Here is a 25,453-nt window from a genome sequence, read left to right on the forward strand (position 1 = left end):
GTGTGTGTGTGTGTATGTATGTATGTATGAATGTACCCCCTCAGTTTACACAATTTGGCCACTTATAAGATAAAAAATAAATAAACGCCCACCCCCCAAAACATAACTCCTCCGGTGCCCATGGATAAACTGTGAACCACCAATTAGTAGCAGGGCTGACCCTCCCTCTTGAACCAACGTCTAATTGGGGGTAGCAGACCGGCCTTCAGTCTCTTGCGAGAAACTGCTGGCTAACCCTGCAAACCGCTTGCCGAGGTGTGTGTGTGTGGGGGGTTTCACCTGCCTTTCCCCCCGCCCACCCAGCGCCCATCCCGCCACCACTTTTGCCGTTAAACCGCGAGTCCTCCCGGGCACTTGGGAATCCCGCTCGGCAGAAAACATCTGCGCGCCTCTCCCAGGACATGCCTGCTCCGCCCAGCCAGGATGTCCACCACCGAGCGCGCCTTGGTCCGGCTGCGAGGTCCTGGCACCGGCGCGCTGAGGGCGCCGCTGTTCTCTCCCATCTTACCACAGGGAAGGCCGTGGAGGGAGGTGTGAAGCGCCTGCTGGTGCTCGGGTCTACGGGAATACGCATCACAACAGCGGGCATTAGGGGAGGAAGGAGGCGGCGGCGGCAGAGCCGCTGCTGTTGCTGCTGCTGGCTGAGAGGCGAGGGAAAGGCGCGCCCAGGGCGCAGCGAGCCAGATGCCCAAGAGCGCACGGCGGGCTGCTCCAAAGCCAGGCGCGGGAGAAAACCACCCCAGCCCCCCCTGCGCAGGTCAGGCACTCGCCGCCACTGATAGTCCTGGCCGCTCCGGCCACCAGTTGCTCCTTGGGGCACAGCTCTTCCCGTGGCCCCATTGCGCTTCTTGTGCTCCTCGCCACCAGCGGTGCAGGGGGATTCCCCGGGACCAAGAGATCTGAGCCGGCCGCTGCAGCTTCGACGCGCCTCTTCCCACCGCTCGGCTTCGCCGTCCCGTGGCACTGGGTTCCGGAGCGCAGCCCCAAGGTCTGCCGGCCGCGGTGGGAAGCCCGGAGCTGCTCAGCGGGCAGTTGGCCGAACCCCAGAGCGCTCCTTTGGCACCGCCTCCCGCGCCCCCTTCCAAATCAAAGGCGGCTCAGGCGAAATCAAGCGGGGCTCCATCGGTGGCGGCCGCAAGGGCAGCGCTCGGGGATCCTTCTCCCACGCTCCTCCCGGCTCGGTGGCTTCTCTCCCCACGAAGGGACTGCGGCGAGACCTCAACAGGTTTCAGCTCTCTTCGCTCCGCCGGGCTCCTGCCCCCGTTTCCTGCTCCGCCTGACAAGCCCGCCAGGCGCCCTGCTCGCTCTCCGCCGCCCGCCCTCCGCCTCAACTGCCTCCTCTCGACGCGTCTGAAAGCAGCCAAAAAGTGGCCGCGGTTACATACGGAGCAATCTTCGGCGGGCCGGATTAAAAAGACCAACGGGCCAGATGTGGCCCGCGGGCCGTAGTTTGCCCACCCCTGGTCTAGCAGAATGCTAATAGACTGTGCACTTTGGCCATGGAAATTCATTGCTTGACTAGTAAAGTATTTTGATTCAGAGACAATGACTCAAAGTGCTTGAAAGAAAGGATCCTAGAGGAGATAGACTAGACTAGAATATAGAATAGAATTCTTTATTGGCCAAGTGTGATTGGACGCACAAGGAATTTGTCTTGGTGCAGATAGTGTAACAGAATGGAGCTGGAAGATTAAACTGAATATACATTAAATTACACAAGTAGTGTTTCTCATTTAAGCAAGCCTCTTGTTCTTGGCTGCAAAAGAGTTAATACAGCATTGACCTGAGACATAACCACAACTCTACTCACATTTACACTTAACTTGTGTAGTTAGTCGCTTCCTGTACTGTGCCTCGTCTTAATTTTTTAACAATTCATACTTGATGGCAGTAGACGGAAAGTGCACCTGGGGAGATATCCTTTCCCTACAGAGAAAGAGCCACTGGTTTCATATGTATTAGGGCCAGGTACCTGAGAAAAATCATTGTATGATCAGAAACGGTCCATTTAGAAACATGTACTTGATTAGAAACTTGATTTTAGCAATTTTGCAGTGATTCAGTTTATGTGTATGTGTGTGTTTGAACATGTCATATTTATATTGCATTTTCATATTTCAATTTACCTTGTACACTTAACAGTCAACATAAAGTCACTTAGTAGGGAACCATTTCATCAGGTCATAGTAGAAGAAAAGAATGAAAGAAAGACCAATTTATCTACTCTGCTGATATACCTTCAGCTAAGGGGTGGGATTCTACAGGTTTGCACCTATTCACTAGAACCGGTTGTTAACATTCTAAGCAGTTCGGAGAACCAGTTGTTAGAAGAAATTACTGGCCTAATCCTGTAAGGAAGGCAGGAAGGAAACATTCTGGTGTTGCTTACAGAAACTGCCTCTCCATTAACCCTTATTACATTCTTGGCAGGACTAGACTTCCTGTCTCAGGAACTTCTCTGGAGTTTTCCCCCCCTCCTTTGCTGGTACTTTGCTTGTGTGGAATAACCATTCAAAGTTACAATGGCACTGAAAAAAGTGACTTATGACCATTTTTCACACTTACGGCTGTTGCAGCATCCCCACGGTCTTGAGAGACCAGGCAAGAAGATGCGTGCCTCGATGTGAGTGATATTGAGTTGGCCACGCCCAGCCAATAACATGACCACCAAGCCACACCCACCAACTAAGCCACACCCACAGAACCAGTTGTTAAAAAATTGAATCCCACCCCTGCTTCAGCTCTTAAAAAAAACTTCCTTTTATGACCCTGTAGTACCTATTTGGGATAGAGTCAGGCTGACTGGATGGAACTGAGTGTTTACTGGCTGAATACCCCTCCTGATGCCTATGTAGAGTTTGCAGCAGATATTTTCTCTTTGCATCCTTTTTGCATTTGCTGCTACTAGGATTGAGGATCTCAACCTTCTGAGTGGGAGGCGAGAGTCTTCACCACTAAATTCTATTTGATTGTTGATGTTTAATAAATGTCATACAACTTTTAAAAAGTGGTGCCAAATCTGAAAATGTAGGCTTGGGTTAACATACTGTAAATACTTGCTTAAACAAATTATTGTGAAGTATCATTTGATTCCTAATTCATACTCACTATTCTTACTAATCATTAAATATTTGTTTGATTTTAATATGATCTGGGACAAAGCAAATGTTTCTTTAAAAAAATCTTTTTAGCTAACCATATACAGGTGAAACTCGAAAAATTAGAATATCATGCAAAAGTTCATTTATTTCATTGATGCGACTTAAAAGGTGAAACTAATATATGAGATAGATTCATTACATGCAAAGCAAGATAATTCAAGCCATGATTTGTCATAATTGTGATGATTATGGTTTACAGCTCATGAAAATCCCAAATCCACAATCTCAAGAAATTAGAACATTACATGCAATCAATAAAACAAGGATTGTACATAGAACAATATCGGACCTCTTAAAAGTATAAGCATGCATATGTACTCAGTACTTGGTTTGGGCCCCTTTTGTAGCAATTACTGCCTCAATGTGGTGTGGCATGGAAGCTATTAGCCTGTGGCACTGCTGAAGTGTTATGGAAGACCAGGATGCTTCATTAGCGGCCTTCAGCTCTTCTGCATTGTTCGGTCTCATGTCTCTCATCTTTCTCTTGGCGATGCCCCATAGATTCTCTATGGGGTTCAGGTCAGGCGAGTTTGCTGGCCAATCAAGCACAATAATCCCATGGTCATTGAACCAGTTTTTGGTGCTTTTGGCAGTGTGGGCAGGTGCCAAGTCCTGCTGGAAAATGAATTCAGCATCCCCATAAAGCTCGTCTGCGGAAGAAAGCATGAAGTGCTCCAAAATCTCCTGGTAGATGGCTGTGTTGACCGTCAACTTAATGAAGCACAGTGGACCAACACTAGCAGATGGCATGGCTCCCCAAATCAACACAGACTGGAAATTTCACACTGGACTTCAAGCATCTTGCAGTGTGTGCTTCTCCATTCTTCCTCCAGACTCTGGGTCCTTGGTTTCCAAATAAGATGCAAAAGTTGCTCTCATCAGAAAAGAGGACTTTGGACCACTGAGCAACAGACCAGTTCTGTTTTTCTTTAGCCTAGGTAAGACACTTCTGATGTTGTTGGTTGTTCAGGAGCGGCTTGACAAGAGGAATATGACATTTGAAGCCCATGTCCAGGATTTGTCTCTGTGTGGTGCCTCAGTCCACTCCTTGTGAAAGTCCCCAACACTTTTGAATGGCCTTTTCCTGACAATCCTCTCCAGGCTGCGGTCATCCCTGCTGCTTGTGCACCTTTTTCTTCCACACTTTTCCCTTCCACATAACTTTCTATTAATGTGCTTTGATACAGCACTTTGGGAACATCCAACTTCTTTTGCAATTACCTTTTGAGGCTTTCCCTCCTTCTGGAGGGTGTCAATGATGATTTTCTGCACAACTGTCAGGTCAGCAGTCTTTCCCATGACTGTGATTCCTACTGAACCAGACTGAGAGACCATTTAAAGGCTCAGGAACCCTTTGCAGGTGTCATGGCTTAATTAGCTGATTAGAGTGGGACACTTTGAGCCTAGAATATTGAACCTTTTAACAATATTCTAATTTTCTGAGATTGTGGATTTCGGGTTTTCATGAACTGTAAGCCATAATCATCTCAATTATGCCACATCACGGCTTGAACTATCTTGCTTTGCATGTAATGAGTCTATCTCATATATTAGTTTTACCTTTTAAGTTGCATTACTGAAATAAATGAAATTTTGCATGATATTGTAATTTTTCGAGTTTCACCTGTAATGCTTGTAAATCCCCTTCCTGGTTATCTTTCTTACTCTTTTCTTTCTTCTTCACCAATGTCTTAAATATCTAATCAAATATAGAATACAAAAATAAGTACAAGATAAAATAAAATAAAGATGAGTACCTGAATTACCCTGTTTCTTCTGCTCCCCACACCCTTCTCTCCTGTAGAATACATTAAAAGTTTTAAATTTAAAAGCAGATTTTTTCCCCACAGATTGCATAAAGCATCTGAATATCTTTTCTGGCCAAGCAGCAAAGTAAAATAAAAATACCATAAGTAAACAAACAAATAAATAAATAAATACATCTTTCAGTTTTAGATTCCAATGCATATTCCAGTTACTTTGAGTAATAGAAAAATAGTCTATGCCATAATACAATGGATTAAAATGTGAACAGGTACAAAGAGAAATAGTCTATGGAAAATATCAAGTCTATGGAATAAAACTCTTATATGGGCTGGTTTGTTTCAGAATTAAGTCTTGGTGTCTGTTATTTATAATATTTTTAAAAATATTACACATTGATCACTGAAGGATTAAATATATCTGTATAACCATGGTTTTGTTGAAAGGCTGGAAAATGCCTTTCTTCTGAGGGTTCGGTTTTCCTGCTGGGAGCACTCCAGTGCAAGGATTCAGACAACTACTTGGAAGCCGGTTCTTTTTATTTTTCAGGAAGGCGAGAGATAGCAAGAAGTCTGCGTTCCTGAAGCTAGCTCCCTTTGTATAATAAAAACCCTGATTTTTATACTTTTTTTCTCCTTTTGTGTGTGAGTGCTTGTGTTTGTATTTCTTAATGTTTTAAATCCTGTCAGGGGTTGTCTTCATTTCCGCCGGAGGGTAAACTCCGTGGGGTGCAGAAGGCAAACTTTGCAGGGTGGTTTGATTGGATTATCAGTTTCCTAATGTTTTCTTGTGGCAATCTCCTGTCTGTCTCCTTTGCGATATATTTTGTGTCTTTTGTCTGTTTGTTTAGCTGATTTGGCATGTCTTGTGTTTGTAAGGGTTTTCTTTTCTTGTTTCCTTAGTTTTCTTAATTATTTGGGCTTTTGCCTAAGGGGCTTCTTTAATACCTTTTATTAAATCTCTTTTCCTATGCAAGTTTGTTTTATGGCTGGCCTGATGTTCCCTTTGGGCTTTTCCTGCTTAGGTGTCACCACTGTCCTCGTGAAGTTCCCTTTCCACAGTTATATGCAGTATTGTCTTTGAAAGCACTTCATAGGTTAGTTTACAATATTATATAGCAACTTCTTCACAGTAGCATCTGTCTCACGGTATTTCCTCTTAATGTAACTGACTCCATTTGGCTGCCCTTAAAAAGTTTTTAAAAGATTCTTGTTCTCTCTGGTTTTTAATTGAAATGATTTTGTGGCATTTACTGATATTTCTATTTCTTAGCTTTAAATCTTAAGCGTTATAAAGATATACAATAGTTCTGAATGGGGCCTACCTGGTATAAGCAACAAGCAAGATTTCAGCTAATGTAGCTTTAACCAGGGAGAGGAATTAGATAAAGTATGATCTACAAGTCATTGAAATGCCATTAGACGAGAGTTTGTCCACCACTTCTTTTTTTTTTAAGCAAACTTTATTAGTTTTTTTTTTACACACACAAACAAAGCATAGGATGTAGTAACATAAAATATCTTTTCTAGAAGAAACAAATAAACCATCTTATTTAAAAAGAAGATAATTCCAAATTATCACACTTCTATAATTTAATATATATATTTATCTTATCTAATCAACTTCATATCTTTTCGAAACTTCTCTTTATTACTCCCTTTCCTTCTATTTAATCATATTTCTTCTGCCTTGAAATTGTATACTCATTGAATATATTTTCATTAGTGTTCTTCCACATCCTGTCAGACTTAAACAAACATTACACAAAACATAAATACATAAAACTTCTTTTTGGAAGGCGGCTTACCCCAAGTTAACTCTTTTTATACAGACATCAATCAAAATTTATACTCACTTAATATACTATCTCATATCTTATTTAGCATTCTCTATTTTTCCTATATTTTCTCTCTCCTACTCATTCTTTTAATTCTATTTTATTTATTCCATCTCAATTAAATAATTATATTTGCATCTTTGGTCCGTTTTCTTTCAATCACCTACTTTCTATCTAGTACAATATTTCTCCTGTAAACCCAGATTGAAGTATGACAGCTTTTTTATCTTCCCCCTAAATAACACTTAAAATAATACATATTTTCCGTACTGATTCTGCTCCGTACATTCTAAGTATTACATTTCAAAATAATAAAACAAACAGATAATATTGAATTTGATAAGTAATAATAAAACTAAAAAAAAGTAAAAAAGAAATATTAAATTTATAATATAGTAAAAACAATGTTTCATAGGAAATTAAATTCTATTATTAATTCTTAAACAATAAAGATAATATTTCATAAGAAATTAAACTCTATAATTAAATCATGGCTTCCCTTTAATACATTTTTAAATCATATAATATTCTAATTTTCTAACTCAGCTTCAAATACTAATGTCTACAATACATTCTTATGTACTTTTGCAGAATCATTTTTATAAAATTATCTTACCCCTTATCTCTGAAAAAAATTCGTTTTTTAGCATCTTGTTTAAAGCCTTTATGACTTCTCTTTCCTTTTCCCCTTTCTTTCTTCTCCATTCTAACTTTTTGACCCCCCCGTCTCTCCAATTTCACTCTCTTAGTCTTCCTTCTCTGTTGTATTTCTCTTTTCTGTTGCTTTCTGACATCATATCGCTTTTTCATCTCATTTTTCTTTTTCTTGGTTGCTTTTTTAAGTTCTAAGTTCATCTTTTCCTTGCTCCCCTTCCGCTTTTCTTCCTCCACTAAGTGTGTTTGTCCATTAAAGATGGCTTCTTCTCCTTCATCCCAGTCTTCCTGTCATTGTCGTATTTCTTGATAGGTAGAAATCGCCATTTCCAAAAAGTGAAAGATAGATCCAGAAGAGCCCTTATCTTCTTTTTTCAGTCTTTGAAATTCCATTTGTAGTCCTTCAAAAGATAATGCCATTTTTTCTTTCTTTCTTTTTTAAAGCAACCCTAATGTCTTTAGTCCCCCCCTTTTTTTTTCTTCAAAATTTCACAGAAATCTCAAAGTCACAAAGCAAACCAAATCAGAGCAAACAGTTTCATTTAGCACTTTCTTCTTTCTATATTTTCACCTCCTAGGGTAGAATTCAAATACACACTTCCAAGATGATCTTCTAGAAGTCTTAATATCTTTTAATCCTGTTCTTATAGGCTCAAAGCAATCTCCTTCAGTACAGTCTTATAATAAGTCTTTATCTCTTCCCTTCCCCTTGTAAAAAATAAAAAGAATTTTAAGTTTTTTAAATCCAATGTCCAGAAATCCTTTATCCCTTGGCTTTAAATTTCAAATTGAATTACCTTCGGTGCCCAAGTAGATTTTCCAGATCTCCGTCTGCTATTTCTATGGGGAGGGAGAGTGAAGAAAAAAAAAAAAACTTTCCCTTGACAGCTTTCTCCGCCGCTTTCCGATCTTCTTTGGGAAACAATGTATCCTTCAGGCAATTCAAGCAGTTCAGTTTCCAGGGTATTTAAGAGTTGTTATTGTCTCAGCTCAGCCAGCACTTTCACTTCTCTTGCTTCCTCCAGCACAAATCTTACCCGGCTGCAGGCTTCTTTGTGGCGGCCATCACCGGCCGCCGCTCCACCACCTTGGGAAAAAGGGGTTTTTCCGGCTGGGGAGGGGGTCTGTGACACCCCCAAACCCCTGTCCGGATCCCCTCTCTGTTCGGCTGCCTCTACAGCCATATCCCCCAGACCCATTTGGATCGGGGGCACCTTGGCAGCAAGCGTAGCAGGAATCGCGAACAGTCACAAATTCCTGCTGCCGCTGAAGCCACACAAAACCGGAAGCTCTGTCCACCACTTCTTAACGGTAGCAATAATCACAGGCAACCCTTGAGACTTTTAAAATATCTGATTGGACCTGGGAATATTCCACTATAGATGACTAATTTGCTCTTATTCATCTTGTCTCTTAGTCATTATTCATCTTGTTTGTGGACTGTCAAGCAACCAAGCAACAAACAAAATAAGATGTTATAAGTAGCTATTGTTTTAGGAAAAACAAAATTTTTCTGAAAGTCCTATAATCAACTCAGCCAAAGTCACAAAAGTAAACTATCATCATTTAAAATGTATTTAAAATATCCTCCATAACTTTCAAACAGAAAACTTCATAAAACAGGTCTGGATGAAGATTTATATCTTATTGGTTCCTTATGATCAAGAGAATGGAAATTTAATGCCATTCCTGTCAGAGGGGTTTCTCCAGTAAGAATGGTGCTGGTGGACCAACTAAAGCTGGTTAAAAAAAAGTAATCAAAACTAGTCTGTATGGCCCTGTAGCATACTTGAGTGCCTAAAAGAGGCCAATGCCAATTACTTCACTTCCTTATTTTGTAGAATGAAGGAGTAACTAGGACAGAGTTGAACTGAGAACCCACAGTGAGAATCTTGTTCAAAAGTATGCAAAAATGCCTGTACTGTTTACATCATTCCATGTGTTCTTTCAAAAATAGTTGGTCGTAGCCCTTCCTTGAACTGAAAGCTACACCTTCTGATTCACAGTCACAAGAATTCTGTGTAATATATTAGACAGATCTGATTCACATTAACAATATAATCTTACCTTATAAAGCTAACAAATGACTATTGTAATCAAAACAAAGGGAAATAATGACGTACCTATTTCAAATGATTACCCAAGGCTAAAGAATGCATAAATGCCAAAAATAACTTTGAAAATTAGTTATAATCTCATAGTTAATCCATACTGGCTTTTTTGGCCTATCGTAGATATGTAGCAATTGCTCAGAACTGTTGAAGGCAATTGACAAAAAAAACAAAAACAAAAAAAGATAATATAGTGGCATTCAAAGTGGAACAGCCTGACAAAACCAGTGTTGTGATACAAGTCCCACCTCTTCTCTATGTGAAATATGAAGTCTCATTTATCATCCATCCCCTCCCACTTGTGACTGTATGACTGTAACTTTGTTGCTTGTATCCTTACGATTTATATTGACTGTTTCCTAATATTTTGATTGCCTATTTGTACCCTATGACTAATATGTTGTACCTTAAGATTCTTGACGAATGTATCTTTTCTTTTCATGTACACATATGCACCAAGACAAATTCCTTGTGTGTCTAATCACACTTGGACAATAAAGAATTCATCCATTCATTCTTATTTAAAGACTGCCCATTTCCCTCATAGAGTGATTCTGGGCAATGTTGTGCACATTTCATTTATCTGTATCCAACATTTATTATTTTTACAAACAATTCAAGGCAACAAACATATCTAGTATAACTTCCTCCTCCTATTTCCCCTTACAACAACAACCCTATGAGGTGGATTGGGCTGAGAGAGAATGACTAGCTTAAAGTCACCCAACTGGTTTTCATGGCTAAAGTAGGACTAGAACTCACCATCTCCTGCTTTCTAGCCTGATGCCTTAACTAGACCAAACTGGATTTTAAACAGGCAGAGTTTATGGCATGATGCCGCTGACCCATTCGTCCACAGAAGACAAAAAGAATGGATGCTATAATTTATTACACAAACATGAGTTTACCAGGCTCAAAGTAGTTACAATCTGATAAAGTGATCTCTATTGGATCACACAGGATTTGTCAGGTGCAAAGAATCAGGACCATGCATTAAGTTCCAGTTAAGAACATTTATTACTTATGCCTACACACAAGAATATGGCGGTAGATAAGAGTCAACAGAATTCAAGGATGGTGGTGGTTGGACTTGAACTGCTTGTGGGGATTTAGGGACTCCAGACTGATTCCCCTCTTGATTTCCCACCAGGCTCTGCCTCTTCTTCTCCAACAGTATTGGAAATAACTGAAAACAATAGTCAAAATACCTATACCTCATGTTAAATAGATCAATGAAAGAAAATTTCATCATTAAATTATATGAAGTTTCATCACTAAAGTATTAATACCACAAATTCAAAGGACTATAAAACTACCATGGGAACTTTAGAAAATAAGCATTTTTGGTTTAAAATCTCAGATGTTTCCCAGTTAAAATTTAAAATAGAAATGTTTGTTTAGCACCATTTCAAGGTGGTAAAGCTACGTGTTCTTTTCAAATGTATGTTTCTATACTTTTCTTCAACCTATCACAATCCAACAAAGTTGAATTAAAATCATTATTATTTGCAATCAGGAAAGCTAAGGGAAGACTAGTTGGGTGGCTTTCATGAGTGAAGATAAGTTTAAGATAAGATTGCCTGAAGAAAAACAACAACAGCCCTTGAATAAGCAAATTCTTCTGAGGCAAAAGCATTTCACATAATCAATGGTGAGTGAGAAGGAAGAAAGAAAGGAAAAAGAAACAATGAACCTCAACCAGATTCCTTTCCACTTTAGTCTCTTCAAATATTTTGCCTGTTGGACAGATTACAAGTATCCTTTCTGGCAAAAATCAAAGATCATAAATATAAGAGCTGACATAGGGCTACATTACTTAAATTGGGTGTGAATATGTTTTAAATAGTTTGAATATAGTTTATGATGCTAAGATATTGCTGCCCTCTCATGGGCAAACATAGATCTGCAATCAATATTTTGGCCTCTTAATATGAATGGTTCCCCTTCATACTTAAAATAAATTTATTAAATATATATGTATGAACAACAGTTAGTAAATAAAATATGTAATACCCAGTGACATATTGCAAACATAGCATTGGTTCATATTTTCTCAATAAAAAGAAGCTATTAAGACATATTTCTTTATTTGCCAATATAACTTAAGCAATATTTCAATGTAGTAAGTCAGATTTTAAGCATATCAAGTTTGACTTTTATATTCAGGCAACCTATGGACATAGCAGTTGATAACAAGAGAAAGAAAAGCCGAAGTTGATTGTTAATATGTCAGAGTACCTGATTAAATATAAGAGAGCTTAGTATATTGAACAGCTTTAAATATAATCTGCAGTCCTCTAAATGTAGTGTTAATCAAGGAAATAGTCAATCTATTCACAATTAAGGAACTAATTAATTTATGGCATATATTTCTTTTGGAGAAGTTTATATTATTTGGCTCACCAATAATTAATCAAGACAGATTAAATTATACCTTGTTTCATCCTGGCAGGAAAAAAAAATCAGTTCTCAATTAAATGAATCAAGGTTTTTGAATATTATACTAAATATGTAATGAAGAACTAATTAATATTTTACTACCTGTGCATTGGAGAAGTAACTAAAATTGCAATAGTTATCTGCAACATCCCAGTTCTTTCCCTCCTCACATAAAACCCCTAAAATACGTCTCAGCTGAGACTAAAATTCACATCTCCTAGGTTCTACCCTGATATTTTAACCATTATACCACACTGATTCTAATGCAGAAATATTACATATGAACAATTCAGAAAAGTACAGAATCTCAAAAATAATCCCTTTTAAGTTGAAGAAAGAAATATTTAAATGTGTTTTAATAATGGTACAGAAGTTATGATGCTGTGCATTTTCTCTAGTGCATAGATTACCCTTGTTGTATTTGAGGACTGATAACAGAAACGGATTAAAGACATATGGAAAATATGTGGGTCAAAATAATGAATTCAAATTATGTTGAGAAAAACATGACTTGTGAGAAAATAAAATTAGGTCTTTCATCCGATTGACAAAAGTATTTTTATTAGATGATACAGTTTTACATCTCTATCATGCATTCTAATGAAGTGTCTTCTCATTCAATCTATCAGTTTGTGAAATTGAGATACAATTATTTAATAACAGCATAAAAGTTTCCCGTTACATAGAGGCAGTGGCAATAGGTATTAACTTGCACCAAAGCTAATAAAAATAAACAATCCATGGGATGATTATACAGAGATCTCTGAGATATTAGGATGTCCATAACAAATACCTGAATGTTGACTGTCATATTTTATGATATAAAGTGAGGAAAAATAATACTTTGAGTGGCTTAAAATTCATATAAACCTCATGCTTATTTCAGTAGAAAAGTATTCATTCAAAAACAGATGGAAAGATATAAGTGTGTGCAAAACAAACAAAAAATATCCTTAATGAAGACTTAAAACCATGTGTTTTCCAACCCTGATGACTTTTCTGATAGTCCTTTTAAAGAACATTGCACATCATCTTAGAAATGTGTAAATGAATGCCATAGTTTCATTTGGATTTATTTCTAGAAATCTATGTTCCTGTTTTAACAAAGTGTAATGAATGTACACTACTGTGATTTTCAATTTTCTAACCGCTAGCTCTAACAAGTTTTAAATTTATTTTTATTTTTATTACTATCTCTTTTAATTAAACATGAAACTCAGTCAACTGAATATTTAAAAATGTATCACAAATACCAGTGACTGGTGCTAATAGTTGATACGGGTTGCTGCCAGCGTCCTAGGTATCAACCAAGTATCTTCTTAAAATATACAATGTTCTGAGTAGCGCAGTTTTGTTGTAGTTCCACTAGTGTTATCGCAGGGAGCTGCCATTTCTTGATGTGTTTTGTAAAATTCTTGGACATGTAAAATTATTATTATTATTATTATTATTATTATTATTATTATTATTATTATTATTATTTTGCTCTTTTCTGGGAACTTTGCTTTTACTCTGATAGTCAAACTGTGCATTGTTGGAGACTTTAGCAAATTTTGAAAACAACTGATTGGCCACTCAGACCAGTGATATGCAGTTAATCATTGTATGTGCAGTCAGTGGTTCATATGATACACAATAAATATACAGTATCATTGATTCAAACTATACACCCCTAAAATTCACACCTGTTTACTCTTTAAGTGACAATGGCTCTTCTCAAGTGAGGACTGCTCTAATCTGTGATTGGTGCCCTTCTTTCCATAACACTGGAATTTTTAAGGCTTGAAAAGCCTAGATCCTGTTTCAGAAGAAATGTAAATACAGCAGATCCTCTGGAATAGCAGTGTGAGGCTTTCAGATTAGTAGGAACTTCAACCTTCTTTACTCTCCCAGGATTTCCCCCCTTCCCCTAACTGCAAAGCACCAACACATCCTACTATGACCCCCTTATCTTCCAAAGTTGCATCAACAAAAGATTTGCCACATTTTTAACACAGTGGTTGGTAGGATATTTCATTTTCCCCACTTAAAAAATCTTCAGCATGGAAAAAATGAGGGCTGTGGGGGTGGGAAGAGCTACCTCCTGATTTTTGTACCCTTCCACTGACCATGAAAGAATCATGACAATGAGGACACTTGCTGGTTTTTGGAAGATAAGAGAGGTGAAATCAATATGCTCTCAAGATAAACATCTGTTTTTTGTTTTAAGCTAGCTTTATGGTACCTTCCAGGTCTGGGAATTTAGGGAGTAGCATTTCAACATATCTGTAGAGCATCAGATGGAGAAAGTCTATTCTGATTAGATCTTACATATATTGCTTTTGTCTAGCCTTTTTAGAAAATGCTAGCAAGGTGTGTTTTCCCCCCAGCTAAGTACTAAATTTAAGGAGATGTAAATTTATCAGATCTAGGACTCCTACTTTTGTATTGTGAAATTCTAGGCAACCACAGTAAAATTCCAAATAAACTCTATTTCTGCCATCAAATGGCAGCTTAGCTTTTTGCAGTCCAGTCTGCTATTCCTAATCAGAGAAAAATATACAGTAAATCCCAGCAAGCAAGTTAAATTTTTACTAATGTGATTTCTTAGATGGGAATTCCTTCTGAATCACAATAGATATCTTACAAGATGCATTTCTATATTTTTGTCAGCAGATGGATGAGATCTAGATAAGAGCTTTTATTACACTAGAATATTTAAATCAATTTCTTTTTCATATATAAAGCACAACAGTAGAAATTGCCTCCATATTTTTGCTTGTATGCCATACAAATGTATTACCACACATTTTAGCAAAAAATATAAATCAATGCAAATCTCAAAATACTGCTTTTTTGTAAAGAAAAGGACTGGCACCGATAATATTCAATCTGTACAAAAATATAATAGACAGAGTGTAAATAACTGGTTTTTACATCTCATTTATTTGTATTTTCAGAAGCAGGGTAAATTTACCTTTTGCTTATATGAAGAAAAATAGACATTATTTCCTGTTTCTGATAGAAATATTTTTCTGTCAAGAAAGAAGTAAGAAACTAAGAAATATATTTCTAAAGTTAATGGAACTGTATTAACACTCAAACCAGCATTGGAATAGTGGTAAGAATCTATCAATATGAAAAGTAGGAATGTTTATATGAAATATCTATATGTATATCCTCATGGAATTAAATTACACTTCGGATTGTAATCTTAGAGAGTTCTATTTAGTTCTGTATAAAGGTAAAGGTTCCCTTCCATACATGCTAGTAATTTCTGGTTCTAGGGGGAGGTGCTCATCTCCGTTACAAGCCGAAGAGCCAGCGCTGTCCAAAGATGTCTCCGTGATCATGTGGCTGGCATGACTAAATGCTGAAGGCACATGGAATGCTGTTACCTTCCCACCAAAGTGGTTCCTATTTTTCTACTTGCATTTTACATGCTTTCGAACTGCTAGGTTGGCAGAAGCTGGGACAAGTAACAGGAGCTCACTCCTTTACGTAGTGCTAGGCATTCGAACCACTGAACTGCCAAATTTTCTGATCGACAAGCTCAGCATCTTAGATACTGAGCTACCGCGTCCCTCTTAGTTCTATATATGGGCTCTTATATAATTAAGTACATTGGTTTCTACATATTATTTTAGTATTGTCATCTTCTATGGATCTTCATTTTTATTCTTTTAACTTTAAACGAAACTGCCATGAACAAAATGCATTAGTCTGCAGCTATAATTTTTTAAAAATTTTTTTTAACTGTTTAAATTTTTTTTAGTTTGTCTTAATAAGGGTTAATCCTGTCTCAAGCTTTTCTGTCACAGCATAGTGACAATAGTTGGACTAACTTCTTAGAATACAGCTCGTTCTGATAGTCTTAGAGCAGGGGTCTCCAAACTTGACAACTTTTAAGGCTTGTGGACTTCAAGGCTGGCTGGGGAATTCTGGGAGTTAAAGTCCACAGGTCTTAAAGTTGTCAAGTTTGGAGGTCGCTGTCTTAGAGAAAGAGAAGAACAATTTCAGTTCAAACCACAAAATGGTCAGAGTAGTTTTGTTAGAATAAATGAAGCAAAATCTCAATCTCATCCTGTCACATGATACTTAGAAACACACAATCCTCTGCTTATCTCATGACATTCTTTGGCCTGCTATAGTCATGGTAGGCTCAAATTTCAACACCCACAATCATTGTTCTGATGATGGATCTAATAATCAAATGCATTTGCAGACAAATATAAAACCACCATTGTGTTCCTTTAAGGCACAACAGAAAACTCAGTCTGGAACCAAAAGCTACACTGATCCTTTAATTCCTAGCAAGAATAAGAAATTGAGAGCTTAAGAAAAGTAAACTGCATTGCCTGTTGTTCTTTGGCAGTTCTCCTTCCTTTCAGATGAATGAAGAAAATAATTATTTTCTTCCTTGAAATCAAAACCAAATTAATCTTTGTTGAGGTCGGATATTATTTTGTGCTTTGAACCATCAAAGCTAAATTTAGAAATATTTTTATTTTCACACAATGATTAATCACAGCCAAGAAAAAAATAAAATATTGCAATCAGACCTGATGACTTAAAACAGAACACATTCCAGTGAGGTCAATAAAAAAGTAACACATCGTTTATATGGTAAAAGTAGAATTACTGATTAAAACAAATTAAAATTTCTGGAAATTCTAGGGTATACATATCCCACAAATTCCTTGTTTATCTTCTGATTGTGAAAAATTATCAGAATTCTAGGGATCGTACTGTCACTTAAAAATGATTGCCCATATTTGCTTTGTATCAAAGAGACTCAGTTGGTTAAAACCAAATCTTTTGCTTAAACTAATCCATAAGTTATAGAATATATGCTTTTCTAATGAGTTTCTCTAAGCTACCCTCAAACCACAGAACACTTACTTTTATCCAAAAACACATTTCCTACAAGCTAAACCGTTCTTGTTCTATAGCTTCTGCTCATAAAACTTAAAAAAAATCAGGCATATGACAAACACTGATCTACAGTACTAGGGACCCAGGAGAATGTGATTCACTGCATTACAACATAAGTATTTCACAAAAAGCCTGCAACTTCCCTAGTCACCAAAGAGATTGCATATTTCATAAGTATTGCAACATATGTCTCCTACTCATTTTACTGAAATCCATGCCACTGCTTTCCACTTATGTTACCTACTAGGACATCCTAAAGTCATTCCCTCCATATGACACATAATTTCTTCATATACCAAATCTTCCATACCGTTCTTAAACAGGTGATATTCTGAAAATAGCCTACCATGTTTACACTTTAAATTAACATTTCTCTTTTTCTGCTATTAAAATGAAACTAAGTCACAATAGTTTAGCTCTATAAGCATTGCAAATGTTTTTAAACTCAGTGGATTTCATTAAAAAGAACATTTTTATTTACCTTTCTGAATATTGTGAGGTTTTGTTTATTATTTATTTATTGAATTTATATAGCTGTCCATCTCATTGCCGTGTCTCTGGCTTACAAAGTTAAATGGTATATATCTTACCATAATAAAGGAAAATGCTGTATTCTGAAGTGCATATTTTTATTCAAACAAAATCCCTCTTCGTGTATTCAGTTATGAATATGTAAAGAGGTTCCAGGATTTGGAGAGTTCTACACTTACTGGATGATATTCTGTGACATTCTATATTGTATCAAATATCTAAGCTAACCCAAGATGGCCTTGAGGCCAAACGCAGTTGCTCTCAGGATTGATATGGTGATAGAATTTTGATTAGTCAGGATAAAGAGCTCATTTCATATATTCATCAAACTGTGGCTTGCAACCCATTTAACTGGGGTTCTTCATGCAGAGCTGGTGGGAAACTCTTAGCTAGGGAAAAAAATCTGTTTTGTTTTCCTATGTAGGAACTTTACTTTTCTTGTATACTGAGGCATGTAACTTGTTTATATCTACATCCTGAATGGCTTTTCCCCTCATGCTTCAACTTTCTTTGTGCTGGTTATGAGAATAATGTTTTTCAGGAGCCCAGCATGTCGGTCTAGCCAATTCAGTGTCTTAATTTAAAAAGCCAATATCTTTACTGAAACAGTATTTCAGATACTGAGCTAGAAAAAAGAGTGGTGCACAAGCTGCATAACCAATTTACAATAAGGTAAGATTCCTTCTTTATAGAAAAGTTGTATTATTCTTTGGAAAGGAATGAATTATACCAGACAATATGAAGATAGGCTGTAACCTTAATCCTTACTAGAAAGCACCATTGAATTTAATGGCATTTGTTCCTGAGTTAACATTCATGAGATTCTAGCAGCGGAAATGAAAACCCAATACAGCTAGTCCTCAACTTATGACCACAATTGAGCCCCCCAAATTATGTTGTTAAGTGAGAAATTTAAGTGACTTTTGATCCATTTTATGACTTTTCTTGCCCACATTTATTAAGTGATTTCTTGTAGTTGTTAAATTAGTAACATGTTTGCTAAGTGAATCTGATTTCCTATTGACTTTTGCTTGTCAGAAACTTGCCAAAAGGGCTCACATGACGGTGCAACCATCATAAATATGAGTCAGTTGTCAAGCATCTGAATGTAAATCATGTGACCATGGGGATTCTACAATGGTCGTAAGTGTGAAAAATGGTCAGTGCCAAAGAAGCAAATGAAATGAATTTTAATTTCCAGGATTATAGTATATCGTACTGCAGTCAGAGTGCAATCAGTAATAATACATTCCAAGGCAGGGATACAGAAGTTGCTGATTTATAATTCACAGCAGCTCGTGTGACCAGTGTGAGAGATGCTGGGATTGCAGTGTATCACTCTCTAGAAGATACAAGTTGTCCACTTACATTTGTACAATACACTTGTACTGGACTAGGAGGGACATGATAGCAATATTCCAGTATGGAAATATAGATGGAAACTAATCAAGGAAAGAAGCAACCTGGAATTAAGGAGAAAGTTCTTAACAGCGAGGACAACTAACCAGTAGAACAGCTTGCCTTCAGTTGTTGTGGGTGCTTCATCCCTGGAGATTTTAAAGAAGAGACTGGACAGTCACATTTTCTGAAATGGTATAGGATCTCCTGCTTGAGCAGAGGGCTGGACTAGAGGACCTCCAAGGTCCCTTCCAGCTCTATTCTGCTTCTGACTCCCTCATGCTCTGAAGACTGATTTACATCAGAAACTGAGTTGGGGGAAATTTAATGTCTTTCCATTTCTTGTCATCTGCTATGTGTTATTCATTTCTAATTGCACTTTTGTTGTTATACCTCTAGTCATAAAAATGATTTTCTGACACTGAGGGCATTTGTGCGAATGTGTTTCCCCAATCTAAGCAAAAACAACGTGGAATGAGTGAGTGTAACATGAGTTTGTAGATGCCTTCAAGAAGGTAATTGTCAATTCAGATGACAGCTTCTTTTCAGAATCTCAGCAAGAAGACTTTCCCTTCAACTCAAATAATTCATCTAGGACAGGGGTCTTCAAATTTGACAGCTTTAAGACTTGTGGATTTCAACTCTCAGAATTCCTCCTCCAGTCATGTTAGCTCAGGAATTCTGGGAGTTGAAGTCTGCAAGTCTTAAAATTGCCAAGTTTGAAAATCCTTGATCTTGGACCTTCTGAAAGCAAAATCTGTGTTCATTCACTGAAGTGTGTTTCTCCATCTAGAAAACTTTGAAGTATCAGCCTAATGAAACTTTAGACCCTATTACAGTTATCTTTCCTAACCAGTTAAGAAAAAAAATCCTATTTGAGTCTCAGAAAGATAAAAACAATGCAACTGAACTCTTTAGGTTAGGAATAATATTTGCATAGTCAATAACAAAGATCAAAACACAACATGTCACAACTTAGCCGGTGGTACAAATAGACACTTACTGGTAATTAACCATAAGTAGGCTTGTATAAGAAACAACAGGAAATAACTGCTTTCACGTCCCCTACGATTACATTTTATAGTGATTAATTGGATAACTCACTGGTGTTGATATTGCACAATTATAACCTTCCCAGTTTAAAATTTCACATATGGAAGCACATCAAAACACCATGTTGTGATTTGCTTTTATATAAACTAGATTTCATCTTATGTTGATTATACATGTTTCTCTCAAGGACACACACACACACACACACACACACACACACACACACAAGGCAAAGAAAATCTGGGATCAAGGTCTTATAATACTGACAAATCATGAGCACTGGGTCTCACTCTAGATAAATCTCGATTTTTACCAGGCTAGAAAACATCTATTCATACTTATCATTCTCATTCTAGACCTTCAAGGAAGGAAACTACAGCAGACTCATTTGCTTTTCATGTTTGACGTCTCCATCCTTTTGGATGTGGATTATAATTGGAATCAGACATTGATAGGCAGTAATCAGACCTGGACTCCATGGAAATCATACCAGGATCAGTTTGGGCATGTTGGCTACAATATACAGGCTGCAGACGGGAACCATAATGGCCAATGGAGCTAGGAGCAGACATTGAGATCTTGGCAGGTAATGTGGCCACTGAATAGCTTCTCCCAAGTGAAGCTAATTTAGCATGGACACTTGGAGCTGGATGCTCATAAGCCACTTTTCTCTTCCAGTCATCAGGTGGTGTAGATAACGTTTTCCTACGAGCCGCTGACATGACGTTTGCAACAATAGATTCTTGAATGGTTTGGGGACCAAAAGCGTCATCCACAAATCCAAGGGGAGATTTAGCTGCTGCTTCCCAAGGGGTCAGCCTCTTTCCAGGTTTGTCAATTGCTGCTGGTGCTTTGGTAATATAATCAGGAGTGGATTGGGACATCACAGGAGAAACTGGGGACATGGATCTGGAAGTAGTGGTAGGTAGCCATCCAGGAACTGATAAAGATCGTCCACTGCCCCTTTCCTAAAAATAGTGAAGTCTTAGAGTTATTACATTCTTGAATATCGGTGACAAAAATTACAAAAGTAGAATATATATATATATATATATATATATATATATATATATATATATATATATATATATATATATATATATATATATGATCTTTGGTTATTCGGGTTTTCTCCCGCGTAAGATTGGAAGTATCTGAGCAGCGTTTCGATGAAGTCTCATTCATCATCTTCAGGCTTCTGTCTTCAGCTCTGTGCTTCTCACTCTGAGAAGCACAGAGCTGAAGACAGAAGCCTGAAGATGATGAATGAGACTTCATCAAACGCTCTAGATACTTCCAATCTTCGCGTGAAAACCCGAATAACAAAGATCCACATACAAATACCCTATATATATATATATATATATATATATATATATATATATATATGGATCTTTGTTATATTCCGCAGATTCAAAGTATCTCAGCGTTTGTTCGCTCTTCGCTGGGCGTGCCAGAAGCAAGTTGAAGATGGCGAGTGGCCCTGCCCTGAAGTCATTGATCCTCAAATTGTATATATATATATATATATAGTATTCAGCTTTGTTGGTATTTCCAGTCATTGTAGTTGCTGTTGAGCAGTTTCAGCAGAATCTCATCTGCCATCATCAGGCTTCTGTATTGTGTTCATTCTGTATTGTGTTCATCTGTCGAACACAATACAGAAGCCTGATGATGGCAGATGAGATTCTGCAAACGTTGCTACAACTTTAAAAGCACAACTACAATGACGTGGAAAATACCCAAACAAAGCTGAATACCATACATGTAAGTACCAGCGAAAACTTAAGAATGAATGAATGAAAATATATATATATAGATAGATAGATAGATAGATAGATAGATAGATAGATAGATAGATAGATAGATGAATGATATGATATGATAGATATAGATATAGATATAGATATAGATATAGATATAGATATAGATATAGATATAGATATATCTGAAGTAGTAAGATTGCTTTTATAAATACTTAAGTAGCTTTTCAATGTTACAAACCAAGCATTCTGAAAAACATTTTAAAAAGCTGGTGCATTTTTGTTGAAAAAATACATTCAAAGGAAAAAAAATATTTTCTTTTTTAATGAAACTATTTCCAGAACTATTATTAACAAATTAAATAAAGCATTAAAATAAGAAATCCAAATATCAGTGTCAACAACAAGTGCATTTTGGGAGATAGTCTAAGGTTTTATACTATCTGGTCCATGGCAGTATCACATTTAGTCAGGAAATAAATGAAGAGCAGAGCTGCACTAACAGTAGTATATTCTAACATTAGAATGGTAAATTCTACTATGATGTACCATATATGCAAAGAAATTAGTATTGATGTGTCTCCTTCTGTTGTTTGATTTTTGTTTTGTTTCTTATGCTAGTCTTTGTAATAAAGATGACTGAATGAATTAGTGTAACAAACTACAAAGTTTGTCTGGTTCTGTGACCTTTTTGCTACTATGGAAGCAAAGAAAATACTGGAAGGAAAGAATTATTGCTTGAAATATCAAGCTATGAAAACCTAAAAATAAATTGTAGACGCTATCTGCAATCTAAAATTTGAACTGAACATTGCACAAGCATTACTGTTATGGTGCAACATTGCCAACAGATCATAACTCAAGGTCATCATGTCAAAAGATGATGATATCATGTTATATTTTTGTTGTACTGTTGCATCAGCTTAAAGCCACAATTGTTAACCAGACTGCTTTAAATTAATTGTTTAGTAATGTCCCACATTTACTTGGGTAGCTTTGCAATTGCTTGGTATGAAGGTAATATTAAGAACATGGCAGCTGTTGTGCTGTAATGGTCAATAAAGTCTACAGTATTATGCCTGTTACAGTTTATGTGATCTTAAAACAAAAGGCGTAACTTGTTAACCCAGTTTGTAATCAGAAGTATCAAGAATCTTAACAAGAGCAGTGGGAGGTTAAAAAAGAATATCAAGATTTTCCTAGGTATTTTGCTGATGATGATCATTTTCTAATATATTATTTCTAAATAAAAATGTGCATCCAACTTGCCTTTTGCTTGTCTCAGTGCCCTAAAAAATCTGCTCTAATGTTCTATACTTCTAAACTGTTATATAAGTAGCCCTGAAATAGAAGCACTTGCTCCTGGCTTATTAATGTACCCCAGATTCAGAAAACCTGCAAGCAATTCTCATTCTGGTCTGATGTCCCATAAACCAAGATTTGCATCTTCATTGCTGACCTAGTTCTTAATAACTATAGAAAATTCTCTTGGCAGGGAATGCACACTTGAAAGAACGAATTGTCTTATAAATAATGGCAACAATCCTTGTAAATCAGGTTATTGGAATGAGAGCTCAGCGAAGGATCAAAAGGATAAAGAAATGCCTAGCACCAGAATAGTTACATTTTCATGGAGGTATCTACCTTAACCAAAAACAGTATAGCATGTTTTGCAAAAATTAGCTGCATTTCTTCATCCTTTCAAACTGATTATAAAAGGCAAAATAGGCAAAAATTGGCAACTTTATAATTTCTTAGAAATGTTAAAATAAATAAGTCAGCAAATGCTAATACATAATTAAGATAGCTTGCTTTCATTGCTTTGTTTAGTCCATAGTTGTAAAGTAGAATAGTGGCCATACTTTAGTAGATTTCTATGAGAGAATCTTGGGCTTTTCAATGCTTTTTCCTTCATGGTTGAAAAATGGTTCTCTTACAATAATAATGCTATACCAAGTCCAAACCCAATAGCTGTTCTTAAATAAAACGAAAAAGAATTATTGGTTTCAATCCATGGTTTATTATTCAGATTTTTCTCTATGATCCGTAGTTAAGATTAATCACAGCCTTGGGTATTCAGCAGGTTCTGACCAGTTCTGGAGAACCAGTAGTGGAAATTTTGAGTAGTCTGGAGAACCAGCAAATACCACCTCTGACTGGAGATTTTACAGGATCCTTCCCCTGCCACGCCCACAGAACTGGTAGTAAAAATTTTTGAATCCCACCACTGGAGTAAACATTTAGACATAGTAAAAGGAGGAGATAGAAAATGGAAACACAAAACCTGAAGCTTATATATGTAAACCCAACATGGATTAACACTAGAATTACATCGAATTATGCCATTACTAATTTAAAAGACCACAAGCTTCCTGCTTGTAATAAATGCATTTCATGATAGTTCAGTATTACACCCTTGAATTCTGTTGTTTAAAGCAACAGACTAGGTTGTACAATAAAAAGACATTCAGCATAGCCACCCTCTGGAAACCAGGAAAAATATCTCACAAGAATGAATTACCTACAAGATGCTAAAGAATTTCGCAAATGGGTGCAGTTATTGAGATTATTTATTTTTGGTCCAAAATTAATTGGCAGATTATGTCAATTAATATAAACAGGCTGTCATAATTCTTTCTCTACTTTTTAAAAAAGAATCTTCTGCAATGATGACTTAAAAGACACACAGCCATACCATGAAAGCACAGAGTCAGTCTCATATTTCTTAGAATTACATGATTCTTAATGATTGCATAAAACAGTCTTGAAGCATTTCATAGAAAATGATCTTGCAGTATTCTTGCCAGCACCAGCACCATTGTCTGATATCCTGGCATTCTAACGTTTTTTAGAATATACTGGGAGATTCTTCTTTGAAAGGCCCCAACAGCTGAGCATCTCCGTAATTCAGAGAGCTCATTAGGGTAAGGGAATGGATACTGTATGGAAGAAATTCTCTCTAAGGGCCATCTTTCTCTTTCAAAGTTGTGCTCTTCTCTCTGCCTGCAAAGAGACCTTGCAAACAACCACTATTTTATTTGCAAGACCTGAGAGAGAAATGTCCACACAGTATGCACATATAGCTTACCAAATAGAAAGAGCTAAATTTCTCCTAGATGTTATGGTGCCCTCTAAGAATTATGGTGATTTAAATCTAAAACATCTGTAGAAATACTACTATCATAGGGAATAAAATAAATACCGCTGTGCAAAAATATCTGGAATATCTAACATTTTGCACATCTCAATCTAACTAATTTATTCAGAACAATGGCATTTCTTTTTTAAATATTTGCCTATACAATTTAAAACCAGAATGTGGTGTAAAGGTAAACTAATTTGAATTCCCCTTACCCAAACCACAAATAATGATCAGTAAAATATATATTTGTTACATAACTTAATATTTAGTAAGTAATAGTATGCTTCTTTGGTAACATAGTTGAATGTATCTGATCATTCAGTTTAACAAATTAATGTTTACTTTTGTTTTATTTCAATTTTTCTTCCCACTGATTATCTATCTTCAAAAGTCTCTTCTAAAAATTATGAAACTGGATGGATGATTGATAGAAATTTTATTTATTTTAAATAACTAGCATAGTTGCTTCTATCCATCCTTTCTCCTGTTCTTCCTATTTGAATTAGACTCCTAATATAGCAATAGCACTTAGACTTACAGTATATATCACTTCACAGTGCTTTTATAGCCCTCTCTAAGCAGTTTACAGAGTCAGCCTATTGCCCCCAACAACCTGGGTCTTAATTTTACCCACCTTGGAAGGATGGAAGATTGAGTCAACCTTGAGCCTGGCAAATTGCAGTCAG

General features: G+C 36.8%; 1 protein-coding gene and 2 long non-coding RNA genes across 3 annotated transcripts in view; 1 reads left to right on the plus strand and 2 right to left on the minus strand.

Annotated features, from left to right (window-relative positions):
• Positions 1 to 25,453, plus strand: part of LOC148130711 (uncharacterized) — a 104,279-nt gene that overhangs the window by 51,921 nt on the left and 26,905 nt on the right. The gene's annotated exons all lie outside the window — the stretch shown is intronic.
• Positions 12,507 to 25,453, minus strand: part of LOC113411823 (uncharacterized) — a 246,839-nt gene continuing 233,892 nt past the window's right edge. Inside the window, exon 3 of the long non-coding RNA XR_015749241.1 lies at positions 12,507 to 15,725. This is a non-coding gene — a long non-coding RNA (uncharacterized LOC113411823). The remainder of the gene's footprint in view (positions 15,726 to 25,453) is intronic.
• The window catches only part of SYNPO2 (synaptopodin 2), a 92,243-nt gene continuing 79,296 nt past the window's right edge, over positions 12,507 to 25,453 (minus strand). The window contains exon 5 of the mRNA XM_026667081.2: positions 12,507 to 20,830. Coding sequence (XP_026522866.2) covers positions 20,258 to 20,830 — 573 coding nt within the window. The 3' untranslated portion in view covers positions 12,507 to 20,257. The remainder of the gene's footprint in view (positions 20,831 to 25,453) is intronic.

Source organism: Notechis scutatus, chromosome 4 (genome assembly GCF_049901735.1).
Source record: "Notechis scutatus isolate UNSWTSFEM ecotype Mainland chromosome 4, rNotScu1.2, whole genome shotgun sequence".
NCBI lineage: Eukaryota > Metazoa > Chordata > Lepidosauria > Squamata > Elapidae > Notechis > Notechis scutatus.